Source organism: Rana temporaria, chromosome 1 (genome assembly GCF_905171775.1).
Source record: "Rana temporaria chromosome 1, aRanTem1.1, whole genome shotgun sequence".
NCBI classification, from domain to species: Eukaryota; Metazoa; Chordata; class Amphibia; order Anura; family Ranidae; genus Rana; species Rana temporaria.
The window spans coordinates 544118925-544137834 of NC_053489.1; the positions used below are offsets into that span (position 1 = coordinate 544118925).

General features: G+C 43.6%; 1 protein-coding gene across 8 annotated transcripts in view; it reads right to left on the bottom strand.

The window, feature by feature from the left end:
• Positions 1–18910, bottom strand: part of NEK1 (NIMA related kinase 1) — a 177095-nt gene that overhangs the window by 22063 nt on the left and 136122 nt on the right. For all 8 annotated transcript variants that reach the window (XM_040333138.1, XM_040333114.1, XM_040333146.1 and 5 more), the window contains 3 exons: positions 14722–14833; positions 3653–3744; positions 2843–3054 (listed from right to left, as the gene is read on the bottom strand). In XM_040333138.1, coding sequence (XP_040189072.1) covers positions 2843–3054; positions 3653–3744; positions 14722–14833 — 416 coding nt within the window. The remainder of the gene's footprint in view (positions 1–2842; positions 3055–3652; positions 3745–14721; positions 14834–18910) is intronic.

The window sequence follows — 18910 nt, forward strand, 5'->3', positions numbered from 1 at the left end:
GACCTAGATGAGCTTAGCGGATTTAACATTCATACCCTTCAGATTTGACAACAATCAGAAGATAAAGCTGCCAAATACAAATCTACTCATGAAAGAGCAAGTCTGTCTTCTAAAGTAGTTCTAAAGGCTCATTTTTTTATTTATTTTTTTTATTATTTTTTTTTAACCTTAAAGTGATTGTACATGATCACCTTGTAAAACAACCGATTCAGTTTAAAATTGAAATAAAAAGGCAAACATTTCTGTATAGTGCATTTTCCTTTTTTATAAGTGATCACATTCCCTCTCTTCTCAGCTGCATAAGAGCTGGGGGAGGAGGAGCAACAGCACACTGATCTTCCCAGTGAATGGCTGTGCAGCAGGGACGTGTTAGGACAAGTCTGATCATTGGAGGAGAGCAGGCTGCGTTTCCAGCAGATTTAGAGAACTGATGATCACAGTGTGCTCTCCTGTCTAGTGTTGTCAGTTTTTAACAGGAAATTAGAGGGACTGGCGGAAGCACCAGGGATTTCAATCAAATGAAGCAATACAAAGAGCACAGGATACTTTTTCATACAAGTACATGGTACAGCAGGCACATATCAGGATATTGAAATGCTGGGGTAACAAACTTTAAGGCCTCACTCACACTGGACCTTTTTGCAGCTGCTTCCAGGGTCGTCTGGCATCTTTTTTCCATGCCTCTAAACTCTCCTGCATATTAGCTCATGTGCCCATGCACACATAGGCTTTTAGCAGTTTAGTGACAGCAGAGTTTAGAGGCAGAAAAAAAAACTGCCAGTACGTACAGGAGCAGCAGAGTTTTGGAAGAAAAAAAAAATTCTCTGCACTTGGGTTGAGTGAACACGGACACAGTCCCGCTCTCCTATATGGGGTGGGATTAAAATGCTGGGGTAAACGGCGCTCTGACAATGGCATGGGTTCAAATAACGTGAGCAGTATTTCGCCAAGAGCAGTCCTTGGCTCTTCAAAACTTTTGCCTTGGCTATCAATTGATTATTGTCCAACGTCATTCATTAGTTGGACGATATTTTGCTATTAGAGAGCCCTGCGCAGTCTCCCAGGGATCTTGAATCACTCACAGAACTGTGCATTATCGCTATGCCCCAGGAGAAGCTTGATGGAATACGAGGGACTATTCACAATCTGATCAGGTCCCATATTTGCTCCAAGAAGGATTTACAGTCACTTTTGGGCATGCTCAACTTTCCCACGAGGATCATTCTTCAGGGCAGGTCTTTTGTTTCAAGGTTGTTGGCTCTCCTACCCCTGTGCCAGGACAATTTTTGGATGTCAGTGGTTGGCCGGTCCATGGCCCCCAGAGGTTTTCAACTTAACTGGGTTTTCTCAGACTTCTGCACTGTTTGAAATCTATCAGATAGTGGCAGCGGCAGCCACATGGGAACCTACATGGTCTGGTCACACAGTCATTTTCTTTACCGATAATGCAGCCACAGCCAAACCCATCAATAAAGGCTGATCCCGTTCCCTCCTCACAATGTGCTTTATGTGCAGGTTGACATAGTTGGGCCTCATGCACAAATTTATGTTTCGGGGGCGAGTTCATCAGTGGAGTCAATGTGGCAGCCTTACCTCGTCTTGATTTTCCCTGTTTCTTCTTACAGCACCCAGAAGCAGATCCGGTGGGCAAGCCGGTTTCTCTTTTCTCCCTACTGACAATGGATTAGACGCACTCAGAGTGCAGGCTGCTAACCTGGTGAATTCTTTGTTGTCAAGGAATACTCTTAGGGCGTACAAGACGGCTTGGAAGTGTTTTTGCAGATTCACAGACCTCTATCCCTGTAAAAGGGTAGGGATGTCAAATACATGATGGCCTTTGCTGCCTATTGTCATGGCGAGTTGTCCCTTTCATTTAATACCATCAAGTTGTACTTCTCAGGTATTCAGCACTTCATGTCGCTTCAGGATCCTGATGGACTGTCCATTTTTGAGGCTCATCCCATTAAAGCGATTTTGAAAGGTATCCAGAAAAGTCAGGGACAGTCACGTTTGACAATCACCGGCCCGATGTTTCGAGGGCTCTCAGATTTTTTATCCCTTTAACCTTTTGGCTCAGTTCCCAGCCTTGTCCTCAGGGCAGCAGTCTACTTAAGTTACTTTGGTTTCCTTAGACCCGGGGAAGTATCCCAAGCCAGCCACTATGCTCTTCAAAAGCAGTCTTGCCAGATTTCCTGATCATGTTTCGCTCCAACAACAAAAACCGTAAGTTGGGTCAGGGTTCTGTTATCAACCATTACAAAACTAACGCTATCTGGTGTACAGTTGATGTCTTGGACCAACTCTCCTCTATGTTCACAGCGGCTCCTCTCGACAGCACATTACTTCTATTCCCTACGCAGCCTTTTGCTTCAAAACCGTTTATCTCACACGTCAGAATTTTGCTTGTCAATTTGGGGTTAAATCCGTAATTTTTAGGTCATTCCTTCAGAATCGGGCAGCATTCTCAGTACCCAAGCAAGGGGTCACGTGCTCAGTATCCAGACTCTGACTACAAATTAGAAGGCTGGTCACGGGCTAGCCTGAGTTTGTAGGAGGAGCATGGGGGCTTATAATCCCCCCCTCCTTCACTACACACTCGTCGGCTAGCGTTTCTGGTTCCATCCCACACCCCTTATATTTCTTATTACATACCCAGGGAATGACATCTTTTAAGCATACTTTCCTACACAACCACGGCATACCTAGCTAGGGTAAAACGTTCCCTCAGAATCCAGACTACAAGTACAGTTTAAAAAAATAAATAAATTAAATGAAGATTAACAAGCACTTTAACTGCTGAGAAACAGCAAGTGGCAGATTTGCAGGAGTATTGACTTCTTACCTTTGGATTATTGGCATCAAACAAACCAGTTGACAGTCCAATTAATAGTGCTGTCTTGCCTTTGGTTTTAACTGGAGATGCAGATCGGGAACGAGGTGGCAAGGAGTCATCAAATGAAGAGTGGGCAGAAACATTAGGAGTAACAACATTATGAGGGAGAGGAACTCTACTGAATAATGCTTTGGGTGTAGTGGAGTTTCCAATATCATTATCTGCAGGAACACAAAACATAAGGATTACTAAAAATACAGTACATTTATTTATTGTTTGCTTTTGCAGTAAATACCAATTTTGAGTGTCTTGCTGTGCATGTTGCTCAGAGATTAAAGTAAAACATTTCTGATGCTGGAAGCAGTTGTTATCTCACAGGGGTACCACTAAGCAGACAGGAGCCAAATCTGCATGTAAATGGGCCATGTATTACTAGCCTAAGTCATCTAGAAGGAAATAGCTTTAAACTAAAGTGCAATAACCAAAAAAGACATGCACAGAGATGGAACATTAAAACTGTGCTTACATGGCCTCGAAAATAATGGTGCCCCACACTTGCAGTCATGTGCTGACTTCGATAGCCCTTGGTGAATTTTGTGTATTTCAGTGTAGGGGGTCTGCAATAATGCATGCTCTGCCCTTCACAGAAACTGGATCAAGGGCAGCCTAAAGCACAATCTCAGTGATAAGCTGAAAGTATTGCTTACATGGGTGCCCATGTGTACATCTAGACTAGAACTAGATTTAATTTAGACGATTATGCTTAGAACAGAACAAGTGTAAAATGCTATATATTCCCTTTACAAAAGACAGACTGACCTGTTCCATGTTCACTTTCAGAGCAGGCTGCATCTTGCTGATCATCTTTTCTGGGAGATTCATGGTCATGCACAGGATTTTTTTCTTCCTCCCTGAAATTTAGATAGATGGGTAAACAGACAAAATACTTATATCTTAAAAGATTCTGTACCGATAAAAAAAAAAAAAAAAACACACACACACACACACACACACACACACACACAATAAATTCATCAGTGTAATATCCATGCTACAGCAAGAACTACAGTTGTTTGTCAAAATTATGGAAACAAGTATGGTATGTAGAACTGAGTTTTTGCCCTAGATGAAAGAATGTCAAACTTTGTCACTGGGTATATGCATTTAAACCTGGCCTACTAATATAGCGGCACACTACAAAAATAAAGAATAGCCACTCAAATCTAAAAAAAAATTAATGGCCTGAAGCAGGTGCTAGTCTTTTTTTTAAAAGAAGAGGTTTGTCTTTATTTAGAAGGCATCAAAATACAAGAATCATATGTATACAGCTCATTCAGAAGCAACATATAAACAAACATATAAGAGTAAGAGGGAGACAGTGCGCACCACAAACCATGTACAAGTCATACCAGTCCCACCCAACCCACACACCTGTCAGGAAAAATAAACAGTAAGAAAACAACCCACATCCAATAAGATACAAGTTAAAAATGTTGTGTTCAGGGGAGCCAGACTTTGTCAAATTTCTGGGGGCAGCCCCTATTAATATAAGTCAGCTTATTCATTGGCAACATTGCATTTACAGAGGAGTCCCATGCTTCCACTGTGGGAGGCGAGGAAGAGGACCACTTCTTAAGAATTTATTTTTTGGCATAAAAAAGCAGCCTAGAGAAAAGCAACTTCGTGTACCTAGGGCGCTGATCATCTTCATGGATCCCGAGCAGGGCCAACTCAGGCAATATCGGGATAGATAGCATTAGACGCATATTGATGCACTCAAAGACCTCCTTCCAATACGCCACCACCAACGGGCAGGTCCAGAACAAATGAAAAAATGTGCCCTCAGAGGAATGACACCTAAGGCAGTCAGGTGATCTATCAGGGTATATCCGATGCAGTCTCTGGGGAGTGCAATAGACACGATGCATGAATTTGGTATGTATCAGTTTATCCCTAGACAAAATCATTAACTTTGCCCCATCCTCAAAGCATTCCTCCCATGCTTCCCTATCAAGGCTGGGGATGTCTGATGGCCACCTGTCCCAGAAAGCGTCCATCTTCGGAGAATCGACCTCTAGAAGGGCCAGATACAGTGTAGAGAACGTTTTTTTAAGGGTTTCCTGAGCTAGGGTCTCCTCAATGGGGTCAGCAGCTAGGGTGACATTCTGCGGGAACTGTGCCCTAGCCGCATGCCTCAGCTGGTAATACCTAAAGAGCATTTTCCCCGGAAGTCCATGCCTGACAACTAAATCCTGGAAGGGCAGCAGTGTCTCAGAGCGAACAATGTCCCGGATAACCTTGATTCCATACCTTGCCCACAATTGCGGGTCCGGAATCGTTCTGAAGTAAGGAAGGGAGGGATTACCCCAAATCGGACAGAAGGGGGAATAATGGTGAGGGCGTACCAGTCGCTTACGAGCCACAGTCCACACTTGTAGGGTCGTCTTGGTAGGTACCGGGAGGGAAGGGTATGCAGAGGCCCCCCTATAGACCAGATTGCCCAACTCCCTAAGTCAGCCCAGTATCGCAGCCTCCAAACAGGTGGCTGCGTTCAACCTGGATTGTTCAAACCACCATCTCACAGTGACCAACACCGCTGCCTGGTTGTACACCAGGAAGTTAGGGAGTGCAAGCCCCCCACAACAGACCGGTAACTGTAAGGTGGACCTAGCCAGCCTAGGGGAGGATCCCCTCAACAAAATGGAGTGTATACAAACATCCATCTCTTTGAAGAATGAGAGGGGGAGCCTAACCGGGCAATTTCTGAACACATAATTGAATTTGGGTAGGAAAAGCATTTTCAGCACATTTATGCATCCCAGTAGATTAAGGGGCAGTTCTCTCCATCTGGTGCAGTGTTCCCCAAGTCGTCTGACAACAGGTAGCAGGTTGAGGCAACGAAAGTCCCAAAGGTCTCGCCACACCACAATCCAGAGATACTTAAACTCCTCAACCCAGAGCAGCGGGGACGGAGTCCCCCCCCACCTGGGCCCCAGAGTCCAACAGAAACAGGATAGACTTGGACCAATTGATCCTTACCCCAGGGAAGTGCCCAAAGCGCTCAAAAATCTGCAAGGCCACCTGCAGCGAGGTGTCCGCATCAAGTAGAGCAGAGCATCGTCTGCATAGAGGGAAATCTTCTCCTCCATGGGGCCTACCCTGAGCCCCCGGACTTCGCCCGACTCTCTAATCAGGATCGCCAGCGGCTCCAGGGCCAGAGCAAACAGGCTTGGAGACAAAGGACAGACCTGCCTGGTGCCCCTCTGGAGGGAAAAGAACCCAGACAAGGTGCCATTTGTGCGAATTCTAGCCCTAGGGGACGCATACAACATATTCAACTATTTAAGAAATTGAGGACCAAAACCAAATCGTCTTAGGACCTCCCAAAGATAGCCCCACTCTACCGGGTCAAAAGTCTTCTCTGCATCGAGTGAGGCTATGACCCGGGTACCACCATTGTCATGGGAAGCATCCAAGTCCAAGGAACATTCTCCGGATGTTTATGTCGGTGCCCTTCCCCGGTATGAACCACGTCTGGTCCTGGTGTATCAAATCCTCCAACACCATGACCAACCTCAAGGCCAACATCTTTGCCAAGAGCTTAGCATCAGCATTAATCAGTAAGATGGGTCTGTATGACCCAAATTCCTCAGGGTCCTTACCAGGTTTGGGCACCAACACAACAACCGCCTCAGACATGGAGCCCGGAAAGGCCCCAAGAGTGGAGAACTGCGAAAACAGGAAGTCGATCTAGGAGCTAGTAGTTCCTGGTATTCAGAGTAAAACTCAGTGGGCAATCCGTCCAGCCCAGGGGCTTTACCTGATTGCATGCAACTCATGGCCGTCTGTACCTCCTCTAAAGTGATGTCCTTATCTAGGTCCCTACTCTTAACTGAGTCCAGTGGTATTCTATCTAGATAGTCAGCGAGGTCACCCGGGGCATATGACATCCTTGTGGAGTAAAGGTCTTGATAAAAAAGGGAAGAAACCTAGAATTAATGTCCTCCGGAATGGCCAAAAGCCTACCATTCTTATCACCAAACTCAAACACATTTGCTGGGCACTGTCAAGCATGGACTTCTTAGTGAGGTCAATTCTTAGTAGGGAGAGCTCACTGAGGGTGTGTTGTCGGGCATAAAAATTGTCCGCACCAGGCGACTGGGTGTATACCCTCTCTCGTGTCAGGGCCTGATCTTCCAGCTGCCCGAGAGACTGCATAGACTCCCTTTTCCTAGCCGCAATACGTTTGATGTACTCCCCTCTGAGCCAGGCCTTGAATGCATCCCACACTAACAAGGGACCGGAGGGCCCCTCATTTGACAACCAGAAATTGCACTCCTCCACTCCTCTCCTGGATCTCCGTGTCCATTATCCAATACCTAGAAAGTCGCCAGACCCTCTGACCCCCAGGAGAAACCACCCCGACCAAGACCAGCAGAGGGGCATGATCAGATATGCCCCAGGATAGAATCTTGGTGGATACCACCCTCTCCCAAGAGACCAGAGGTGGCAAATGCCATGTCAATACTAGACAACGTTCTGAAGGTAGTGGACAAACAAGTGAACTGCGCATCAGATGGGTGGACATGACGCCAGAGATCCGTCATGCCAAAAGAAGACGCCCAGACAGCCATGCCAGGGGTAGGGGATTGGGAAGGGTGGAGTCTATCTTGCGTGTCGAGCATGACCAAATTAAAATCCCCCACTAGGAGCACCCTTTTCCGCCCCATATTGAGTAGCAATCTGCATCAAGATCTGCAGGGGGAGGCAGATAGAGCCAAATTATAACATACTGAATACCAGCTATCAGAGCATGTATCATCACATGGTGATTGTGGGTGATAAGCGCAATAAATGTGAAAATGAGCACAGCTAAGTTCTATGTGAATAGCTAATTAAGGCTGGCAAAATTAAACGGGTAATATAAACATATCGCAAAAGTCCCAACGGTGAAACAACTTCGTTAATAAATAAGACAATCATGATGGTGATGTTGTTCTTCCTGTGATCTTCTAAGTGAATCTTCAAAGCAGTGGGCTCACAGAGCGCTTACCTTCCTACAGTGATAGTAGCTCCTTAGATGTATAGGTCTCTGCTTATAGTGGTGGTGGATGTTTGCGGCTCCCACAGATCCGGTTCCTCCTGGCGTCCTGTGATGTAGACTCAGTCCTCAGAATATTCATCAATGGTGCTCAGGATAAATAAAATGAAGTAGACATCCCATAGTGAAGTACGTAATGTACGGTTTAATAAAGCAGATAAATCGCTGCTTACAAAAGTAAGTTGAAAATGAACAGTCCACACAGTACTCCCTGGTGTTGTTTCCTAGTATTTCCGCTCCTTACATGTTACGCCACGTCACGTGGCTTCAGTCCCAAACAGGTAGGTACGAGGCACAACACACCCCCAGAGAAACATATAAGGTGCTTCCATGCGCTGCCGAGAAACCTGAATAAACAAAGACCAATCCTATAAAACTGAACAGATCCCCCCAAAAAAAACACCCTGGTACTGAAAGGCAACAGCCCCCCCACCCCCATTCACCAAGCCCTCCCAACTGAGAAGAGCACATTACCCCCTAACAAGAACAAAAATGACAAGTCACTCGTCAATGGAGGCGTGGAACCCCACAGTGCAGATCCTCAAACCGTGCCAAAATGTGGGCAGTAATGAGGCCAACCGCTCCAACAGAGGTCCATCTGTTTGAGATGCTGAAGAGTAAAGTCAATCGTCTTAACATATCCAAAATCATCTTCGGGGTAAAATAAAAGTGATAAGGGTAAAAAAGAAAACTGGGAAGTCATTCAGGACTTCTGGTGCCTCAGCCAAAAATAGTGGTAGCAGGTAGTAAAGTCAACAGGCATTATAACCCAAAAAAAAGAAGAAGAAAAAACTCTGCGCTAAACCCACCATATAAAAAGAAAAATTGCTTAATAACAAAGTATAAAATGTGAAAAATTATGTTATAAGAGAAAGGGAATGCTGCAGCCTATATAAGTTTAAATACCTAAAACTCAAAAACACATACATACAAAGAATAGGTGCGCAATTCCCAAGCAATTACAAGTACAAGTGATGAGTGCTAATTGAAATAATGTGAGCATGTGATATACACATAAAAAGTTGGTAAACCAAAGGAAGCCCCAAAAAAAACAATGTGTGTACATAAATGAATATATAATATGAATATATATTGATCAAGTGAAAAAAGTCCCATAACATATATCCGTGTGAGATAAGATAAGTGGGTTCTGATGACAGAATAATATCCAGAAATCAGTTCAATGATCACTGCACATTTCAGCACGGTATCTGGAAGCAGTTTGATTCTTATTTCTCAGCCCAAAGGGAATGTAAATACTGACTCTTACCGCAAAAGTTGGACCCCAGTTTTAAGGAGGTCAAAACAGCATGTGCATCACAGCCTGCCGGCTCTGGTAGGAATTCACTCAACTCAGGGAGGGGTGCTTCAATCTTGCAAAGGAAGAGGAGGCCTTCAGCTATCTCTTCAGGCTGGATCATGCAGACAAACGGTAATCAAATTCACTTGGGATCATACCACATACTGGATACTGATTCAGTTCACTCAATGGAAAGAAAAAAGGGGACAAATCCTCATCGTGCAGTATGTCCAAAAAAAGTCATTTATTAAAAATCATAAAAAAGGCACAGCAGATAAAAAAATCAAGAAAATATCTCACAGCAGGTCAAACAATCCACAGCAACAATATTTCTGGATAAAAAGACCAAAAAATATATATATATATATATATATATATATATATATATATATATATATATATATATATATATATATATATATATATATATATAAAAACAGCCAAGGATCAAACCATATGGGCTGTATGTATGAGTGTGATGGCGTTAGAATTGCGCCACCATTCCCAGTTGAAGCAAGTTTTGGGGAAACTAGTCGGGTGGAGCAATTCTAACGCTATCACACTCATACATACAGCCCATATGGTTTGATCCTTGGCTGTTTTTTATATATATGAATATATATATATATATATATATATATATATATATATATATATATATATATATATATATATATATATATATATATATATATTTTTTTTTTTTTTTTTGCGTTTTTTTTTGGTCTTTTTATCCTCTTCAGAAATATTGTTGCTGTGGATTGTTTGACCTGATGCGAAATATTTTCTTGATTTTTTATCTGCTGTGCCTTTTTTATGATTTTTTAATAAGTGACTTTCTTTGGACATACTGCACGATGAGGATTTGTCCCCTTTTTTCTTTCCATTGAGTGAACTGAATCAGTATCCAGTATCTGGTATGATCCCAAGTGAATTTGATTACCGTTTGTCTGCATGATCCAGCCTCAAGAGATAGCTGAAGGCCTCCTCTTCCTTTGCAAGATTGAAGCACCCCTCCCTGAGTTGAGTGAATTCCTACCAGAGCCGGCAGGCTGTGATGCACATGCTGTTTTGACCTCCTTAAAACCGGGGTCCAACTTTTGCGGTAAGAGTCAGTATTTACATTCCCTTTGGGCTGAGAAATAAGAATCAAACTGCTTCCAGATACCGTGCTGAAATGTGCAGTGATCATTGAACTGATTTCTGGATATTATTCTGTCATCAGAACCCACTTATCTTATCTGACACGGATATATGTTATGGGACTTTTTTCACTTGATCAATATATATTATATATTCATTTATGAGAGCGTACACACATAGTTTTTTTTTTGGGACTTCCTTTGGTTTACCAACTTTTTATGTGTATATCACATGCTCACATTATTTCAATTAGCACTCATCACTTGTACTTGTAATTGCTTGGGAATTGCGCACCTATTCTTTGTATGTATGTATGTAGTCATTATAACCAATCCTGGGGAACAGGAGGACCAAGCACTACGGTGTCACCAGAACGATCATCAAACCCAGGCCAACAGAACATAGGTAGCAGACACTCACCACCCTAGGCCGGGTCCATGTAGCTGAGCACCAACCGGCGGATCCTACGGAGGCAGAGTTTCCATCCACGCGTTGGCATTCTTGGGGCTAGTGAAGATCCGCACCGACTCTCCGTCAACCACCCGCAGCTTGGCCGGGAACAGGATACTGTAAGCAATGCCTTTTGCTCGTAGCGCCGCTTTTACACCATCAAAAGGAGCGCCGCTGTCGCTGTGTCTCAACAGTGTAGTCCGGGAACATCATCAGGTTGGTATGGCGGTAAGGGAGCCTGTCGCGCTGCACGGAGAAGCTCATCTCGGTCCCTGTAGTTCATCAGGCGAAGTATAAATGTGCGCGGGGGGGCACCCTCTGGTCCAGGTCTTGGCGGCACTCGATGGGCTCTCTCCACAGTAAAATAGGGGGAGAGGTGGGCCGCAGGAAGCAGGGATCTGAGCATATCCTCGGTAAAGGTTGTAGGGTTGCGACCATCCACCCCCTCCGGAAGACCGACAATCCGGGTATTGTTGCGCCTGCTCCGGTTCTCGGCATCTTCCGCACGGTACTCCAGTGCCCTCACCTTGGTAACGAGGGTCCGGATCGAGGCCCTAATGGCTGGTGACCGTGTCCTCCACCTAACTGACATGCTGCTCAGCCGCGGAGACCCTGGAGCGGATCTTGTCCAGATCTTGTCGCAGCAACCCCACGTCCAGCTGAACCACTTCTATCTTAGAGGTAAGCGTTGTTTGGCAGGTCGCAACGGCTGCCTGGCAGGACGAAATAGCCACCATCACCTCAGGAATACAGGGCGGGGAGGCCGCCTCACACTGGGCTTGGTCCGTCTGCGACGCCATATTGTAAAGGCGCGCTGGCGTGTCCCAGAGATCTGAGAGCGGGCTCACCACAGCTTCTATACCCGCCGGAAACTTCAATTTCTTCCCCCGTCTCGGGCCCCTAGAGGCTCTGGAAGGCATACGGGGGCTGTAGGTTGAAAATAGTGTCGTTTACACCCAGATACGGATGAATATTTGGATCCCTCTTCAGCAGAGCTCAGCTAACACGTCTATTCAGCCGCCATGCCGGCCACGCCCCCAGGTGCTAGTCTTAAGCCGCGTACACACGACCATTTTTCATGTCATGGAAAAAAACAACGTTTTTCTCGACGTGATTCTTGTCAAGCCTGCCTTGCATACACACGATCGTGTAAAGAAAAATGCTCGAGCAAAGCGCGGTGACATACAACGGCACTATAAAGGGGAAGTTCCATTCGATTGGCAACACCCTTTGGGCCGATTATGCAAATTTCCCTTCTCATAACCTGCTTCTGAGCATGCATGTTTTTTTCCCCATCGTTAAAGCCTACACACGACCGTTTTTTACGACGTGAGAAATGACGAGAAAGAATAGAGCATGTTCTAAATTTCTAATGGCCATTTTTCACGTCGAGAAAAATGCTCTGGAGCCTACACATGGTCGTTTTTAATGACCAATTAAAAAAATTGCATTTTTCTCATCATGAAAAACGGTTGTGTGTACGTGGCATAAGAATATAAACTGTATGAAAGTGTGAGACATACACAGACCAGTGCATATGTAATAGGTTGGCCAAATACATTAGATGGTAGTGGCTGTGCTGGCAAAATCCAGCTACCAAACAATCTTTCAGTGGACATACCTAAAAGTGCAAGGGGATTAGAGCAGACATTTTCAAACAGGGTGCCTAAAAATTGTCCAAAAACTGTCAACAAGTGGGTGGATCAGGTCTGCCTTTTTGTTAAACAAAGCCACAAGTTTTTAATTGTGCAGCACTAGAAACTTGGGCCAGATGCCACGTCTAAGAACCAATGACATCATAGATTGATAAGGTGGACGGCAGGTGCCTTAGGACACCCTAGTTTGCCCCTCCCTTGCTCCTCTCTTTCAGCACTGGGGTCAAGTTAGCCAAGTGAGAGAGATGAGAAGAGAAACACTAAATACTAGTCAGTACCAGCGTGCAAAGGTGTATTTGCTTCGTAAGCATATTTCACCTCTAATGTTGGGTGTCCTACATGCGTGCTGCAAATGCAAGTAGATTAATTTCCTTCCTGGGACGTCTGGCTGCCATTAAAAAGATGTTGATACCCTGCAAGCTTTTATATCTCCTGCAAACGTTGTCCATACCAATTCCCTATGCACACCTGAAAAAATTGCAGGCGTATTCGTTACAATATATATGGAGCTATAAGCGTCATATGATCCCTTGTTTGGTGCTCATGGCGTCACACTCTGATGGTGGCTTGGCATTCCCCTATTTTATAAAATACTATCAAGTGATCCAACTTCAAGCAATTGCTTTTTGGTTTACCCACCATTCTTTTAATAAATGGAAGGAAATCAAGAAGTTGTGGCTAGCCCCAATACATCCTAATAGTTTACTTTGGAAGTAGAATGCAGAGGTAGCCTCTAGTCGACTATTGAGGACAATTTCCCACCTTAGGATGCTTTGGTGCACGCTATCCCATCAACATACCCTTCGATGCAACGGTGGCGATGCAGGAGCACTACAGTGACAGCGTGAAGCTGGGGAAGAGAGAGATCACCTCCCGCACCTCCTCCCAGGTCTCTCCTGATTTGCCTTCTCTCAACCAGTGCTAAGCTGACAGGAGTAGTGAAGCCGCTGTCACTACACCTGGCAGCTTTGTAGGGGAAAAAACGTGCCTCCCGGCTCCCGCCCTGCTTTGTGCCCCTGACCCTACTGCCTGGATGATCCCTGCACAGACTATAACCGTTCCATGTACCTTGCTGATGGATGGCTTTGGTCCCTCAGAGTCACTGGCAGCTACAGCCCCTCCCTCTGCACTCAACACTTACTAAGGGAGCGAGGCAGACAGGCATCCAATCCATATCACTCCGCCAGGTATAAGAGAGTTCCTACTCTGCTACTGCCTCTTGGGCACCACTCATGGAAGGATGGGGCCCAGAGAGATGCTGTCAGTTAATCCAGGAGCTGCTTGCAAGCTTTGAAAAGTGCCTGCACTCTACAATGCAACATAAAGCTGTTGGGGTCCCAGTTGCCCGGGCCTGGTACAGTATGACCGGTGGTACCCCCTTATCAGCGGCCCTGGACATATGTACATCTTAAAACCACTTTTTCCTAGGTTGAAAAGGTGCACTGTCTATATATATTTGAATTGCTTTTACAAACACGTCAAATAATTTTGCATAGTATTTGAAATACCAGTGCTTGTTTAATGGCTGAGCTGGAGTTTTAGGAGATAGGACATGATTCAAGGACACTTGCCATGGCAAAAAACGACAGTTGCCTGGCTGTTATGATGAACAAACGGCTTCAACTGTTTGAGTAATAGTTTTGCTTGCTTCATTCTTTTTATGATTCACTCACTCAGAAGTACAAAAATCAGACACAGCCAGGCATCTTGCACTGTCAGAATGAGGTCAACAATTGTAGCCTTCACATTTTTCATAATAAGTGGTATACTTTAAAAGTTAGGTTTAACCAGCAGGAAATGATATATGGAAGGGAGCAACATCATTAACATCTGGGAATACTGCACTTTTCATTTATTTTCTTATTATGGAGATAAAAGAGGGAGATTTTTTTTATACAGCTGATAAAACTTTATAGCAACCAAGGCTGACAAGTGATAGAGGTGGCCACAGTGAAAAGCACTATACGCCGAGATCTGGCACCCATGTGTACAAATTCTCAAAGAACTATAGTTTTTCAGCAGGGGATCATTAAGGGGTTAAGTGGAAATCTGATCTAGGCTCATTCCACTCGCAGCCGTCTGCCAGGTATGTTGCACAACTCAGCATGCTTTACAGATTTTTCAGTATCACATAATTGCCATTCATATAAGAAAGCTACGTAACTGTCATGGATTAAGCTGTAAATGGACTATGCGATAATCTGCAGAGCTGATTGATGGGGCTGTGCAATTACTATACCTTTCTTCTTTGGCTTCTTCATTCCAAACACTCACAGCCTTGACAGGACGCTCATCACTTGCATTTCCTTTGGTATCTTCCAGCATTTCAGCCTCCAAATCCTCAGGCTCCTCTGTTGTAAAAGAAAATACCTTTGTATAAAGTATTGCTATGCACGCACTTAGAAATTAAAGATACCTATGAGCTTATTTACTATTAAACAACCTCATTTAAGGTCACTGCTGGGCAAAGATCTAAAGCAGTATTAAAGCCAAAAGAAAACATCTATTATATTGCAGCTTACCAATTCTTCGAGGTGATGGCTACATTTTTTTTTTTTTTTTTTTAAGGCTCTTTCATCTATTTTCATCTGGTGATCCAGTTAGTAGGTCAGTTTTTCAAAAGAGCAAGCTCATTTAGTACCAGTTACAGGGATGAGACAAACCACTGAACACTGACAGGGGTGTGTACAATGGTCGGCTTTTATTTATGTATTTAATACATTTATCATAAAAAGGGGGGGGGGGGGAAAGGGGTAAATAAAATCAGGAGTTTATGAGATATGCAAATCATTGCATTTGGCTTTTATGTACATTTTACACAGCATTTCAATCATTATGGAATTGGGGTTGTAACTCCACTGAAAGACTGTAGGCAACTCTGGAACTCCTTTAGGATGGAAGATTTGAGCGGACTATTACCCAGTCTGACTGGTTATGGTCAAATCTGGGAATAATCAATTTTATGTATGAACTATTTAATGTATTTAAATATTACTCAGCCAACTGTTCTGTACCTTCCAGAGAGAAGTCAGAACCAAGGGTGTCTAAACCAAAGGTCGTCATTTTGGAAAATCTCCCTGTGAACAATTCCAATCCCTCACTTTTCTATATAGAAGAGTAACGTAGCAAAGTGCCACATGTGTGTCACTGTCACCACCGAGTGATGGTTGCACTATTTTAAAGAATTCCAGGCATGCCTTCATTAAACATTCATATTATACACCAACTCAGACCCGCTACTATATACCATACCTAGCTGTTCCCTGTGGAATATGGAAAACATTGAAGTAAACACTGCTACTTCGGCGATCACCACGCCAAACAGCAGCATTTCTGCTTACTGAACACAGGACAGGGGGTTGGCTGCTCAACACTAGCACCACTCCGAGAAAGTTTTACTTTTTTTGAATAAATTCAAAGCGCTCTCTGATTAAGTGAGGCGGAGAGGTGAGGTTACGCTCTCAAATAGAAAAAATGATTCAGCGCTGGAAAAATAACTAAAAAAACTAAATTATGCAGGCCAGCACTTAAGGTAAATTCAAATAAAACACCTCAACAGAGCATATAAAGATAATAGTGCAGCGCAAACAGTGAATATAAACTAATAAACCACATTAAATAAAGTGAAGTCATACAACACTCAAATATAACAGCGTAAAAAAGTAAATAGATATAGTCCATAAAGTGCTCAGATGCAGATATGATCCAAAACGGAAAATAAAGTGCAAAAAATCCAAAGTGTAATGTCCAGAGAACCTCCACCGAATAGCAGGAATGGCCTCTCACCTTAATACTTCGACCTGCAATAGGTCACAAAGCATGGGATATACAGAGAACCTCCTGTTCTCACAGAGACAGCAACCAGTTGCAGCAGCTCAACATCACTATGGCAGACTCACTCAGGAAAAAGGTAAGGCAATCAGGGCATATGAAACAGAAAGAAGGGAGATCTAGTGCTCTCTGAAGCCAAACCAATACATTTATTAAAACGATTAAGAGATACACTCGCATGTAAAAACCACCACACTTACACGCACTCGAAATTGGGTTAACATGCACGCACTTTGACCACGCGGTCTCTAAAAAGAGAGGCGAAGGACTAACGGGGCTGGTTGAGCGGGCTAGATCCTCTTACTCCCTTAAAGGGAGTCCCTTTGCCCCGTTGGGCTTCAAAGCGGAGCAGGTAGGGCGGGCTATGTGGGAGGACCCCCTCACACACCCGCCATTGCCACCCGGGGCATGGAGAAAGGTGGCAGATTGCCTCTGGGGGAGGCCTGCCTACTCCCAACTCCTGCAGTCCGGCTCCTCTCTCGAGTACACACACAAAATACACTTAAAAAAATAATTTAAAAAAAAAAGCACTCTTCAGTGAGTGCAACGAATATGCATAACACAGATCAAAGCATGGAACAGCCTGGATCTCACATGGGTTGGCGATCGCGGGTGACGTCACGAGGGGGAGGGGCCACGTGTGACGTCACCCGCGATCGCCAACTCATGCGAGATCCAGGCTGTTCCATGCTTTGATCTGTGTTATGCATATTGGCGATCTGTGTTATGCATATTGAAATGAGTAAGTGATAGCGCTAGTATTAACTAGTGCTGAGTGAATACAGTGTAAATGTTAGTAATATAAATCATACACAGTGAGTATAAATAGCAACACTTATGAAAATTACTACTAAGTCCAATGAGATGTTGAGATAAGTTCCTTATGGGTTAAAACCCATATGCAGCCCTATGGTAATCAGCTGGCGTTTCCTCCTCAATGCTTCTCATTAGACAGACACCGACATTTCCCATTAAAAGATCCAAGCAGAAAAACTCCAATATAAAGGAAAAAAGAAAAAAGAAAGAGGACAAGCCTCCTAGTACAATACTGTATAGTAAGGGACAATGGACAAGAGACTACACCGACGGTAATGAACTCACAAAACCGCCGATTGACACAGGCTCTGAGATAGATTGCCGCTCAGTGTGATGGTCTCCTCACATCGGATCGTAGTCCCGTCAACATAGGCTCCTCCCCCACGCGTTCCGTCACTAGGCACGTGACTTAGTCATGGGTCTCTGAATGACTATGGGAGACGGCTGAGCTTATAACAGAGCCGTTGCGTGTCATTCAAACAGGAAGTGAAACCACAGAAAAGGAAGAGGGGGTTGACATCTACATCATTGCAGGCAACAACCTCGAGCACTGTGCAAAAAAGCAGATTATAGCACTCGCTACATTTAGCAACATTGTGCAATACAATAGTGTGTTTAATACAGGGAAAAATATATATAATCTATCAACACAGATTGAATTAAAACTATCTTGTTGATATAAACAGAATATTTAAAATAATAAAAATTATCTAAAACCATTAAAAAAGGAGGACCTGCCTTCTTAATAAGTTTAAAAAGCAACCACATCGCCCCCTTCATATGATTAGTACATACTACATGAAAGAGATATAATATAGAGACGTGCATACATACTCTATACATTCATGCATCCTGAGGGGGTATAAAGAAATAAAAAAGTGTGCTGCATTAATAAATGTTTTTTATCCAAAAATATATACGTTTAAAAAAATTTAATGTATTGATAATAAGAATTAATTAATGAGTTGCAAATGGTGAATTCCTGTGTCTATTCAACACACTCCCATAGCAACATAAAGCATAAGCCTCTATGAAGGGGAGGAAGACACCCATTCAAGATGCAAGATGATAACCAAAAAATGCACAAATTATTTGCACAAAATAATTACAAAAAAATCTTCTTATCCCTGGATCAATCCGATCACTACACAATCGGAACATAAAAATAAAACTAAAAATCTGAGATAAAACAATTCAAATCAAATTCTACATTGAGCCCATTTGGCACTAAAGAGCGCATTTCGTGTATCCATCTGGATTCGCTTTTACTAAGCTCGCGGATTTTGTGACTACCTCTCCAATGGGGGGTATATTTCTCCAAGGCCCAGAACTTAAGTTGTTTAGGGTCTTTATTGTGACACAATGCGAAGTGACGCGAGACATTGTGATCGGGATACCCCTTTTCAATATTTTGCACATGTTCTCTTATGCGTTTCCACATTGGTCTTTTTGTGCGACCTATATATTGGAGTGAACAAGAACACTGAAGAGCATACACCACACCTTCTGTTCGACATGTAATAAGATCTTTGATCTCATATTCTTTTTTGGTAACATGGGACACAAATTTTGAACATTTCTGTCCATTAAGGTTCGTTTTTTTGCATGCGTAACACCGCTTGCAGGGGAAGAACCCCTTACCCTGATAGAAGGTTAATTGATTATGTTTTGTAGGGGGGTCCGGAACATTTTTCGCTACCAAATCCCGTAGGGTGGGAGCTCTTCTGTATATCATCTTTGGAATACTTGGAAGTATACCTTGTAGTTGCCTGTCAGCTTGT